The following is a 13,798-nucleotide window of genomic DNA, read 5'->3' on the forward strand; positions in this document are numbered from 1 at the left end:
AAAAGCTTGCTCCTCCGCTTTCCTATGCCTATTGCTGGGAAGAATAAGGCAGGATTTGGCCCACAGATTTCACATACATGCACATACACACACACACACATCACCATAAAATGGAACTAAGTCCCTATGTACATTTATAATGTTTTTAAAATATGAATCATTTACAAAAGAAAGTCACTGACGTTTATTCTGTAAATAAATACTTTGTGTAATAAAGTTTATGGAAGACTTTCCTCTCTCCCTCCTTCCCCCCCTTTAAATGAATTCAGACTTTTTAGACTTTTTTTTTTTTTTTTTTGGAATGAGTCTTGATACCCCATTTGTTTCAACACTTCAAAAAGGCCTATCATGAACAGTGTTTAGGACCTCGTCCTGCCCAGCTCCAGCTAGTGGGAGCTTGTCCATAAGCTTCAATGGGTCCTACACAAGCTGATTGCTCTGAATTATATTTTGTATGACATTGAGGCTCCTGCATAAATTTTACATGGGCCAGAAACCACTGTTTTGAGTGGCATGTGGGAAATGGCCAAATTCACTATAAATGAAAAAATACAAAAAGATCCAAATAGACAAAATTTCAGCTCAATGTATATTAACGGTTTTCACAGCCAGAAGGAGCCATTCCATAAATTATCTTGTCTGAACTCTTGTGCAATGCAGACCACAAAATTTTATCCATTCAGCCCTGTATTGAGCCCCAAAACAGCTACAATGAAATGTTACAGCCATATTATAATAAAGAGGAAAGAGGGAAAAAATGGCAAATATTTATATAGAGATAGACATATATTTTCTTTTCTTATTTGGTGATGGGGTAGGAGATGAACAGAATATATAATTTTTTGTCTTTTGTTTAACTTGTATAAACTAAATGATGCTTAAACATTTTCCATGATATAAAGTTCATTTTTAAATGCTTTTTTCCCCCCAATGTAACGTACTTCCTTCAAGAGAAGAAAATGAAACCTTGATGAACAAAATGAATCTTCATTTTCTGTTTTTTTATTAACCATGGAGACATTTATTTTGTATTTCATCAGTTGAAAGGCAATGTTTTTAGAAAGCTCTAACTTGCCGGCAGTTTACTTGTCTAAGTTTATAGCTCTAATGTTTAGGTTTGTTATCTGTAGATCATTTAAAAGTTATCTTGACTCAAATGGATGGCTGCACCTTATACACTGGAAGAATAATTGACAGAACTGGGTCTCAGACTGAGTGCACTGTAAAAATTAGCCTATTATCATAATGGAGGTTAGCAGATGGACAATGGTCAGGTTTTCTATGCCAAATACGTATATTATTCCATACCATACAAACTATTGTGTTACCATAAAAACTGTTTTTGCATGAAACAATAAAACAATGTTTATTTTCATGTATTTCAACTGAATTCTGTTTCTCATCTCTGAACGAGAGCACCATCACTGAATTAACCCAGGTTTACCATGTGTGTCTAGCTACTCTGGGACTGTAGTCTGACTTTGGGAAATCTAGGCAGGGTTGCCGTTATTTTCTCCCTTTCCTTCCCATAATTTTGAGGGACAGAAATCCTCAAGCTTGCCTCCAACAAAACTGAAGTGAACTAAAAAGAACATAATAGTAATTATCATTACCATGAGGGTTTTCATTGAAGGATCTCAAAGCCCTTCTTCAAGAAGGGCAAATTCAGTCATTCCCATTTTACAGAAGAGCAACAGCAATTTACACTGCAAATTGAAGGGAACCAGTGCCCATTTCCCTCCATTTCCAGTTTCATGCCCTGTTCATTAAACTCTGTTTCTTCTTGTGTCTTTGATCCTCTTCTCAAATTCTTTTCAGCTGCAGAGTGATTTTTCCACTTCTGTTCTCCTAAGAAAATTTCTTCACTTTGCACTGAGCTTTGTGATCTCAGTCCCCAGACAGAGAAGGCAGCGCCATACTTCTGGGCAGGCATAAGAGCACTGAACTGCGTTAACATGGCTATACTGCGGAAACTGGCACCTGAGATTATTGGGTGTTATATCAGATCCCCATAGGGCCACTGGGGAGGCTTTGTTGTAAAACACTAATGCATTTTATTTCTAAAAATAATACATTTGCATTGCAGGGAGAGGGGAAAGTATCACAACTCAAGTTCTGTGCCTGGACATTTTAAAACTGGAGTATCTGTAGCTGCAGGAGCAGCATTTACTTCATAGATCTGGGTCGTAGCCCTCCTCTTCAGTTCCCTAGCTGCTTGACAGACAGCAAAAGGCCAGCAGCAATGAACTGCCATCCAGTCTTCACAAAGGGTTCCCTGGGGAGAGAACAAAGATAATTTCTCATAAATGGAATGGCTGCAAATTGGCTTTTCCACCTCACTTCACATGTCCTGGGAAGACACAGGGCCAGATTCAGACCCAAGCCAAAGAATTAACCTGGTCTCGTGTTTGCGGAGGAGAGATCTGATTTTGACCCAGCATCTAACAGGTTCTTTTTAAAAATGCAGTAGATAAGTAGAGTGGAAAAGGAGAAGATTTAGACCTTGATTGTGCAAGATACCATGCACCCACAACTCGAATGAAAGTTGATGAGATCTAAAGACACTTGGCACCTCACGAGGCCTTGAAAGAGTCTTTCAGCAGGGCTCAAACAACGTCCTTTATTTTCTTTCATCCTGATTACACACAAATGTGTATTTTACAGCATCAGCTCTGGGCTGATTTTACAGCAACCACACACAAACACCATCCTGTTCTTACAAAGTACTTTAAAAACATGAGTAGTTGCTTGGTGTTGGCATTCTATTATACAACAAAATGCTGCCTTTGCCTCAGTGCAAGGAGAAAGGGCATTCTTGAGATTTAATGCATTAGTTCTGCTTTAAAAATGCATCAAGGTAACAGAAAAGATTTTCAAATCAAAAAGGAATTTGGCTGTGTGAGAAAACACACCCGGAAGAGGGTGAGGAGTTCCTCTCTTCCCAGCCTCGGTCCCCAATGAACTTTTTACATTTGCATAATTTCTACATTATCAATATTCAGTGGCATGCACTAGCACACTAATCCATCTGGCCATGTCCATGGATATTAAGCTTCTGCTGCAGCCTCTGTTGGGAATGGGGTACTTGAGGAAGATGCCTCTCACCATTATGTAAGTCGCACAAAACAAAATACAAGCACACACATAAAGACTTACTCGTATTCTGTGCCTTTCTCTGACGCCAACTCTTAATGCTAAGGTGGAACCTGGTAGCAACGGGAAACACAGGCACTCCCCATAATGTCTTGCAAGGTTGCATTCGAGGCATGGACAGCACAATGCACCACAGACACCTGCCAATAACCACAATCAAAGGAGTGCTGGAGTGCCATCATCTCAGCCTTAACGCAGGGAAAACTAGTTTGATAATACCCTAACCTAGACCATGGGATTAGTTCTAACGAGCCCATCCATTCTGAGAGTCAAGCATTTTAAATTAGATTTAGAGAACTGCCATGAAAGAACGCTTCTTTCCAACTGCTCTTTTCCATATTCACTGGTCCCATTCTCTCCCCAACTTTCCATTTCACTGGTCCCATCCTCTCCCCAACTGCTCAGAGTGTAATTCTCATCATGTAGCTTTCTGCAGAACACCACGTAGGGCTGTGTAAACTTCTGTATAATGATCACAATACTGCTCGACAGAGAAGATCCAGTCCAGTTTCTATGCTTCCTTTAACCACATAAACATCATTATTGTTAGAAGTGTGCTGCTACAATTTCCCTAGTCATTGCAGGTAAGAATTTTAAATTTTTGATCCAAGATAGCCAAGCCATGTGCCAAACAGATTGGCCAACCCTTCTAACAGCAAATGTTTTTTTTATACCTAGGATCCAATTCTAACCCATTTCCAATTTTTTAATAAAGGCAAGATGTTAACTATGTTTTGCAGCCAGGTTGGATTTAACCCCATCACACAGTGTGCTTAAGATCCTATTTCCGCTAGCAACTGCAGTACTATTTTAACCAACTGTGTTTTCATTGGGTCTCCCAAGAATAATGAGGATAGACCATGCATCTTCAATCCTGTGAACCAACAGCCACACTGAAAATTCACTGTCTTCGAAATATCTTTATAGACAGCTCTCAATCCCATTTAGATGCATTTGTTTTTCTAATTCTTGAGAAAGGCAAAAAACATTATCATGGCCCCATGCTGCTCATTTAAATGTCTTTTGTTCTTAAATTAGGAATCAATGCACCTAGGAAAGTTTTCCTCTACAGCAGGGTTATAGAACCAGGGCACACTACATGGAAACAAGCATTTTATTTGCTTTTATGAAGATAGACACAATATTTTTCAATAAAACGTAATGCTTCATGCTCTGCTAACTTTGGTCCAGAGCCCTCTTTTTGTGAAATCGCTACATTAATCTAAATGGAAACCTGGATCTGTAATTACTCTAAATATTACACTCTGAAGATGATAAGAGCTAAAAAATATCTTGGCTGCAGTCCTCAATCTGCCTTACACCTGGGAGCAGAATACTGGCTAGGAAAACGCGTGTAATCCTATGTGTCACTAGCTAGAGAAACTAAACCTGGTTCTATTGACCCAAAAAGATATTTTCCACATAGCAAGGACTTAGAAAAAAAGATAAGTTCCCACTTCTACATTTGGCTGAGTCACTAGTGATGATGATCAGGTCTTGCAACTCAAATCAGCCCAGCCAGGACTTGGAATTAAAAAGCACTGGCCCATCATTGACTAGACAACCCATCATTGTTTGTAGACACCCCACTGATTTGAGGGCACAGTCTGACTTTGTACCTCCATTCAGATCTCAGTTACCTTCAGACAAGTAAATTAAAGCAGCAGCAGCTCCAGGGAATATGCACTCCAACCTGTAAAGTTTTCAGTTACCTTACCGTCAATTTAAGTTCATCAGTCTACCAGGCAATTGCAAACCATATTCCTGTTTATTTATCTGACTAGCATTTTAAAATGTTTCCCATAAAATGATCAGCCCCAGCTTTTAGAGTAATGCTCAGAATAAAATTCAGAGAACTAGTACACAGAGAGCACATTAAGCACCCTATACCTTTGAATCTAACCTTGTTTCAGATCATATCCTTAATGCAATTTAATGGCAATGATTTGCTACTCTTCATATATTATAAAAGACAGATAAAAGAAACCTGAAGGAAAATAATGAGTGAGCAAAAAGAGAGAGAGAGAAAGAAGAAACGCAAACTACTGTTACGGAAATAAAACATCAAAAGAAACAGAAATCATCGCTATTAGTTGCGCCCCTTCCATTTAATGGATTAGAAATTACCCAAGCAATTTCTTTTAAAGATGAGAGGAAAAACAGTGCCTTCTCAGGAGTCCGTGGCATGTCAGGCTGAGTTACAGAAGGCAGGTTCACTACCTTTCGCTTTTTAGCAACTGTTTATATACAAAAGATTTGGGTTATAAAATAAATGTGTTTGTGAACCGACTCCCTCTTAGGCAGGGATGGCAGGAAGCTATGGCTTAATGGCGGGGGGGGGGTGCCATATGCTAGGGGGTTAATGCAAACCCTTGCTAGGACACAAAAGAGGAGGATGGAAGGGGAACAGCAACTCAGCCAAGTCTTTTGTGGTACCAAGCATCCATGACTGATTTCCATAGAGTATGTGGGTAGACAACCCCCTCTTTTGTCCATTCAGGAACTAGCCAACTGCTCTTAAATTGTGTAGTTTATAGTGGTAACATTACGAGTGGCTGTAAACAACAGACATTCATTTAGCAGGCAGGACTTAAAACAGCTGCAGTACAGAACAGACAATTTAATATACTGCTTGCTTAACATCATTTATGGTAACTTCAACAAACTGAAAAAGAAAGTATAGTTGTTTGAAGGTCTTCAACCTCGCATCATAGATACACATCCAGTTATTTCTCTTGATTAGCCTTCCAAAGTCTAGATTAGGCCTGTCCAGTTTCTAAGTGGCCTGGGGCTACAAGCCTCGCAGGCCTCCACGGTGGGGGCCATGGGTCCCCCAGAGCCACATACCGCGTGCTCCTCCTTAGGGTTACTCTAATTCCAGTTCCAAAAAACAGGACATCTGTTGGGGGGGACACCTCACTTCCAACCCACAGCCCCCTGCCCCGCCAGTGCCCCTTACTCCCAGCCTGCAGCCCCTCATTCCTGACTCAGTCCTTCACTCGCCTGGGCCATGCTGGTGCCCCTCACTCCCAATCCACAGTCCCCTGGTACTGCCAGTGCCACACACTCCCAACCCAAATGCCCTCCGGCCCCCAGTACCCATCACCCCCAAACCACAGCCACCCCCTAGCCCTTCCAGGGCTCCTCGCTCCTGACGTGCAGCCCTGCTGGAAGCAGCTCCCAACTATCCCCATCCTGACCGAGCTGAAGCGCAGTGACTCCAATTGACGTGGAGCGAGTCCGGCCCAGGTGCAAGCAGGAGGGAAGAGGAGGGAAGGCCTATGGCACCCCACACCCTGGGCTGGGGCTCCCGCACCCCATACCCTCCCCCAGGCCGTGTTTCCCAGCCATCCTGCCCCAGTGAGCCTGGGCACTGGTCCCAGTGCCACCAGTCCAGCCACAGAGTTCCCCCTGGCCCCTTCCCCCACTGGAGGGGAAGGCCTCCCTCCTGCCCTGCCGGAGCCCTAGATCCCAGACAGCTTCCCCCAGTGCTACCAGGCACCCTCCGCCACTCCCCCTTCATGCACCCCTGCCATACACACACACACACACAAAACAGTCTCCCAACCCTGGCCCTAAAACCCCGCTCCAGATGGACTTACCTGCATGCAGCTGCTGAGGCTGTTCCCACAACCCTGCCTGGCTGCATGCTGGCCATGTGCTTGTGGGTGTGCATGCACACATGCATGGTGTCCTCTGCCTCCAGTTGCCCTCCCCCCACTCTCACCAACGGAGCAGAGCAAACTCCCGGACATTTGTTCAGATTCCAAAAAACTGCCTGGATAGAGATTGGAGGATCCAAAAAGAGGACACGTATGGGAAAGCCGGACATATGGTAACCCTACTCCTCCTGTTGCACCCTGCACCCTGGTTCCCCTCCACCACCACCTTGCACCACACACTCAGACATCCAGCCTTACCTTAACCTCCCTGCCCCAGGTTTTCCCACTGCATCAGAGCTCTCAGGCACCCCAGGCCACAGGCTCTCCCAGCTCTGTGGACTGAGCCATGCTGTACTGGCCCACCCACTTCAGTCAGGGAAGGGGAAACCAGAGGGAGAGTGAGCCCAGAGACTGTGGGTGATTCTGCAGCTCTAGAAATGTTGGGAACCAGCAGCCAGATGGGAGCCTGGGGGCCACAATTTGACCCCTTGTAGCCCACCAGTTGGACAGACCAGTTCTAGGTGGTAAGCAAAGAAGAACAGGGTCAGAAGGAAATAATTAGAATTCGGGTTTCTGTTACTGAAACAGAATTGGGGAAGAAAAGGAAAAAAAAAATGGATACATTTCTGGCACTGGGGACATCTCAATCCCTCACTAATGTGTGAAAAACAGTGGATGTCACTTATTCTCTTTAACTGAAAAAGAGTAGCAGCACTAAGCCTAACGTAATATATCTGGCAAGTTCAAGGACTAAAGAGAATTTAGTACTCTGAACTCTTCCTTTTGCCTGAAAGTACCAAAGGACTTTGTAAGTGAACATAAATTTAGCCTAACACCGGGTGTATCTACATGAGAAATCACTGCGACACAATAAACTCTGAAGCAGTTAGAGCTGGAGTCAGCTGCCCCTGGGTGCAGCATCGACATACGTCCCTAGGACAGCAGCAGCTTGAGCCAGGGAAGAACAGCCCCAGGCTGGCAGTAGACTCAGGGGGTGCAGGGTCAGCCAGCAGAGGGGCTGGCTGGGGCACGAGAGTGCTAAAGCGTGGAGCCGTGCAGCAGGCGGCCCCCAGACTTTAGCACCCTCATGCCCCAACCAGCCCCTGTCACCACCTACAGGAGTTTTGTTACACTCTATTACTCTGCCATAAGACAGTACTGTCCCCAAGTTAATTTATTGCACCCTAATACCAGTGCACTTGTAGATGGTGATGCTTTACTGCAGAGCTAATTAGTCAACTTTGCAAAAAAGTGCACGTGTAGATGCACCCACTGCGAGGTAAATATCACCACCGCTGCATAGCCGGGGGAACTTCAGGCATTAAACAACTTGCCTGTCTATGATTATAATTATAACCAGGCCATAGCATGTCTACAGCAAAGATTTCCCAAGGCATGTGTCTGAACCACACTGCATTTCCCACTTTGTTTCCTTCTAGGAGCACCATAAAATTAATCACTTCATGAAACTAGATTTTCAGCTCTACAAACATGCTTCCATAATTATTAATTGCTTTTATGATTTAATTTAGACTGAGAGGAGCCACTGATATATTAACTGCTCTACCCACAAACCAGCCACTGTGGACTGTCTGCTCTTCAATTTCTCGGGTCTATGAATTGGTCTACAAAAGTCTCTTTCTGTTCTTGTTCTTTTAACCAGTGGTCCCTGGATTCAGGTACATGGAAGACATTACAGAACAGCCAAATAATGAAAACACTTACAAACTCTTTTGTCACTGCAGACTCCAAACAGACCGGTGGTCCAGTCTCCACCCGTCCGTACGACTGTTGTGATAGTGGACATGCTAGCCCTGCGAGTCGGCTGAGTCGTCACAGGCTGTGCTGGCCTTGTGCTCCTGATTTAAAAATGAACAATAAAATAAAAGGGAGTCTTGGCTTTTATCATTGAGCTGGCTCATAAACAAAGCACTCCTGAGTCCAAGGGGAAAAAAGGGGGATTGATGATTTCAGTGTTACCAATTTGCTTTGTTTTATGACAATTCCTTTTTGCAGATTCATTTCTCCTTCTCCTCTCACAGAATGCAGAGAAAATTTATTTGATCAACACTGCCCTTCAGTCTCTAGTGAAGAAAGAAATGAACAGGTACCAAGGGCTTCAAAAGCAAATATACAATACCCATAAAGGCTTCGGCATCCACCAGCCATATCACTACAATTTACCTCTTGAATGTTAAAGATAGAAACCTGTTCACAACACAGATCTCCTTTCCTTATGATGAATGTATCAACTCATTCATGATTTCACTGGAACAGGTTTTCAAAGCCTCAGCTACTGCTATTGATTTTCCTGGAGTAGAACAATTCAGTTTGCATGCTGATACCACTTGCTGTCTTTCCAAGGTCGTGTGAAACTTGACTTCCACGCCAGCAGCACCCACGTTCCAGAGATGTGTTGTCAGTTACTCTTGTGACAGGATAGTCTATGCTGGATTTCCCAAGAGGGAAATCCAAAAGATTTCAGCCCAAAAGAAGCAACCAGAAGTCATGGGGCAGTGAAGCGTAAAAGTATCTTTAATTCACCTTTGTGCCAACCACATTCTGACTTTAGAAGCGATGGGTGCTGATGGTAGTTTAAATTATGGCAGCATCTCCCCAAATCACCTGTGTTTTGCAGTCCCTCGTGACAGATACTCCATACTGCACCCTTTCCTCCTGCTGAAACCATCCTCCTGTCTGGCATGCTCCTAGCCCTGATTCCTGGAGACTGAAGCAAGGCTAGAAAGACAAAATAGGACCAGGTATGCCCACACCAGCCAAATCATGCAGTGGGGAAATTATCTCCTGGACCTTTTGCGTCACTGCTATGCCCCCTACGTGCCACTAGAGCAACATAAAGAAGCAACACGTTGGGGGACAAACACCACTGCCTAGGAGCCATGCTTGTTTCTTGCAAATGGAGAGTAAAGCCAGTAGGTTCAATCCTGATTTTAAAAAAGCAGGAGTTGGTAACAGGCCTGTCTGTTGTTCAGGGTTTTTTTTTAACTTTTATTTATTAAAATGCTCTAAAGGCAGATTAACTTTCCTCAATGTTGTTGTTCCACCTCCCTTGAAATTGAAACTGCAAGGACATCGATAAAATGCATTGAGAGGGTTGACTGGTTTCTCTGGCATTCCAGTAAAGTAACTTGCCTTTTTGTTGAAATGCTCTTTTGCTTCTTCCTGGAGCAATGCTACTGCAATCAACCTAAAACGTACTGTATGGGAACTATTTTGTTACCTGGTTTCTCCAGCAGTGGAAGAACATAGCAGTCCCTGTGGTAAATTAGGGCATCAGTCCTATCTGCAGACACCAACAGGTTCTGCTCTAAAACTATGTAAACCAGGAAGGAAATCCTGCATCTGTCTGCAGGATTTGTTTTCATAGTTTCATAGTTTCTAGGGTCAGAAGGGACCTGAGCAGATCAATGAGTCTGACCCCCTGCCATGGCAGCAAAGAGTACTGGGGTCAAACAACCCTGGCGAGGTGTTCATCTAGCCTCCTCTTAAAGACCCCCAGGACAGGAGACCGCACCACTTCTCTTGGAAGTTTTCTTTGTGAGAACATACAACAATCAGATAATAGTTTGACTGTATGGAAATCATATTCTTAAATTAGGATTTGCAGCATGGTCTTACAGAGAGGAGCAAAGAGCCAAGATTTACTCTCATGGCTCAAGCATCCCCTTCCATATGCAAGTGTCCTGAGGGAAGAAACACTGTACAATCCAGGAATCTGATGAAGAATCACGGCTTCTGCTTGAAAACCACACCTGATCAGGGCACTTCTATATCCTCTCGTCACGATGCCAGGAACTCAGACATTGGGTCAGCACAGAGGAGCTCTGGTAGCATACTTAGTGCCTAAATGATTAAAACTCCAAAGGATGGTTGGAGGGAGGCTTGGTGGTTCCCTCTCCCAACAACATTTAATGCCTCCTCAGAGGCTCCCAGGCACCATGGACCTCTGCAAAGCACAAAGGAAGGAGGGGATGGTGCAGTAGAAACAGTTAACCTCCTCTACAAGAGGAAAGCTGTTCTCCATGTGTACCATGGAAGAACAGTCCAGCCCTAGGCTGTATGCTCAGCTTTGTAAAGATGCTTCTCAGGTGAGCGATACCCTCACAATACCACACACAACAGTTCCTAAGCTATTAAATAGGGATAAAACTTCCTTCTCTCACATAGGCCAATTTTAATGCTGAGCCCCTTGAAAGAGTAAAGCAGTATCTAAAAATTAAAAAAACCCAACAAAGGTTGTTACAGACATTCAAAAACCCCGAAGCAGAATCGATCCGAGTTGCAGTTTTTTAAGTGGTGTAGTTTAGTTTGGTAGCAAACAGGACATACGTTTGTCCTTCGGGTGGGGAGGGGGGGAGGATCTTAGACTGGACTCTGCCATTTTTAAACAGATCGATGTGCGCTGAACTTCTGTTCTGCTGTGGGTATAAACCCATTTTGTGTGCCGAACTTCTGTTCTGTTACAGGTACAGACTGGTTTCTGATCACTTATACCGGTAAAAGTGGGCCGACTTGTGTTTGTTTCTCAATAAGGGGACTTTTCAAATCAGCAACCAACTTGCATCTCTAACATCTAGGTGATCATTTCAGGTAGTTTCTCCTCTTGGTGTAGGATAAACTCATCATAGATTAAATAATCCTTCTAAAACAGTAAGTCACTATTGCAACATAGCTACTGTGCTTTAATCAGAGATTCTGTACACTTTGTTGGTGTCAAACAGTCAATAGCTTTCTCTTTCCTGGCCAGCAAAGTCTAAGGACCTAATCAACTTCTTTCAGCTGAAATCCTAACAGAACTGTGTAAGAAGTCTTATCTAAGCTTCATGCAAGGAACAGACTTCTGTGCACCACCATATACTGCAGTGCAGATTAATTTCTCATCACCTGCAAGACATTTTACATACAGATATATGAAAGCCAACTAAGGAGCAAAGAACAGTCACTTCATTTTATACCTTACCTTGGACCATCAAGGAAGAAAGCCCCATCTTCAGATGCTGTCAGGGAAAGGATCAATGGTGATTGCATCTCAGGCAATGAAACTTCCTCAGAAGCACTGAGACAGTGACATCCAAACCTGTTCATTTCACAATAAGGGAAATGAGGGATCAGGGGTAGGAGGGTGGAAGTGAGTCTTTGAATCCAAGAGATAGAGGCATCTCACAAGTGTGCTGAGTAGAACGATGATGACATCACAGTATTCTTAGTCATGATGTCACAAGCAATCTGCCCTGACCTCCCAGCACGTTACAAACCCAGCCCTAAAGAGATCTCTTCACATGAAAGCTGAGGACAGCTGTGCTGCCTGTAAAGCCTAAATGCTGCAGATGAGTGCTTTAAAATGAGGAATAGCTAAATACAGACTGAAGCTTACATTAATGAAAACTAATCTAGATTCTCTTGAATAAGAACTGCTGCTCAGGTGTCCATACATTTTTGCTATAGGCTTGGCCTCAGCTAACGTGTGCACTTATTGCATAAAGATCTGCTTGTTTCAATACAATCAGTACTTTCACAGTGGTTAAACGAATACGAATTACAGTACACAATTAGTGTGATACTGTTTTACGCAATATGAAGCAAATTTACAGCGATTTATTCAGAGGCAATATGAGGAAATACTTGCCATGTTGAGGGGGGGAGAGAAGAGGAGGGAGGGCAAAGGAAGAAGAAACTATCTTTTAATACTGGCAGACAGCTCTGAAAACGAAACATTATATCAAACCAACTTTGAAGGACAGAGATAAACCAGACACAAGAAATGAAGTACAAACAGATTTAACACTTTTAAAGCTTTCTCTATTAATCCAAATGCTACCAATCCATCTATTTACAAAGCCCCCCTATTTCACTAATATACGGAATCTAGCCTGCTACCAAAGTCCCTCAGTTTTTTGCTACCTTTTAAAGTCAGACAAATGTTGGGCAAGTGCCTCTACAACAGACCCACAGTTCACACAGAAGGGATCGGTTTTATGCCTCTTTTATAAGTAGGCCTCCCACATTGCCCTTAATGATATGAACTCATTTTTTTGGCAGGAAACATGTGGAAGAGATCTAAGAAGAAAGAGGAAAACTATTTTCAGTTTGGGATTTATTTTTAGATTGGGTGAAGTGGATAGATTTCAACAATCTGTCTTGGCTTCAAGTAACAGTCATAGTAATTTGCGCTTCTATAGGACTGTTCAGAAGCTCTTGACATTTTTGCAAACATTAATTAAGCCTTACAGGACACCCGAGAGGGAGGAAAGCATTCCTGTACATAGGGATACTGAGGCACAAAGGAATTAAGGATACTTGCCCAACGCTACACAGGAGACCAGCGACACAGCCAAGGAACTAAAGCAGAAGTCTTGATCTTGCTCCATACCGCTGAACACCAGTACTTTTAGCTAATGATGAATATATTCCAAAACCGTATTTGTGTTTTTCTTGTAATCTATTCCCCAATCAAAAATTACCTAACTGAAATTCTCCCAGCAAGACTTACGTAAGGCCTTACTTATATCACTGGTATAGAGATTCTAACATTGGAATAAATCTCTTCATCTCATCACTAGATTTTGAGAGAGAGAAATTGCACAAGTACCTGCATAACAGTGACATCTCCTGGAAACAAACAAAACAAGATTGGAAAGAATAATCAGTTTAGCTTATCAGTTGCTTCCTGTGCATTTAAAACCAGATGGTCTGATGTGCCTGAGAAATGTATTTCTCCCGTTCATTATTGCTCCCTAACAAGGTAGGGAAGGAGAACTCCACAAAGCCAAACACACCTAATTTTTCACCTGGGAGCCATCTTTAAAAATTGCATAGAGAAACAGTGCACTGTACCAAGAAAGAATTGATTCTTTGTTCTCAAGCTAAGCATTAAAACAAACAGAAGTTATTAAATGACAAAGGGAAAGAACCAACCTTTGCTGTTAAAAGTTTTGGGATCAAGGCCAATTTGCCGTTTGTTG

At 42.9% G+C, this 13,798-nt stretch overlaps 1 protein-coding gene across 1 annotated transcript; it reads right to left on the reverse strand.

The window, feature by feature from the left end:
- Window positions 1-980: 980 nt before the first annotated feature.
- On the reverse strand, window positions 981-12,889 carry PLAC8L1 (PLAC8 like 1). The gene is made up of 3 exons (XM_019506370.1): window positions 11,797-12,889; window positions 3,157-3,293; window positions 981-2,275 (listed from the first exon to the last, which is right to left on the reverse strand). Exons 1-3 carry the CDS (start codon window positions 11,822-11,824, stop codon window positions 2,102-2,104), a joined length of 339 nt encoding a protein of 112 aa, XP_019361915.1. The 5' UTR covers window positions 11,825-12,889; the 3' UTR covers window positions 981-2,101.
- Between the last annotated feature and the right edge of the window lie 909 nt (window positions 12,890-13,798).

Source organism: Gavialis gangeticus, unplaced genomic scaffold (assembly GCF_001723915.1).
Source record: "Gavialis gangeticus isolate Ggan-Ray unplaced genomic scaffold, GavGan_comp1, whole genome shotgun sequence".
Classification (NCBI taxonomy): Eukaryota; Metazoa; Chordata; order Crocodylia; family Gavialidae; genus Gavialis; species Gavialis gangeticus.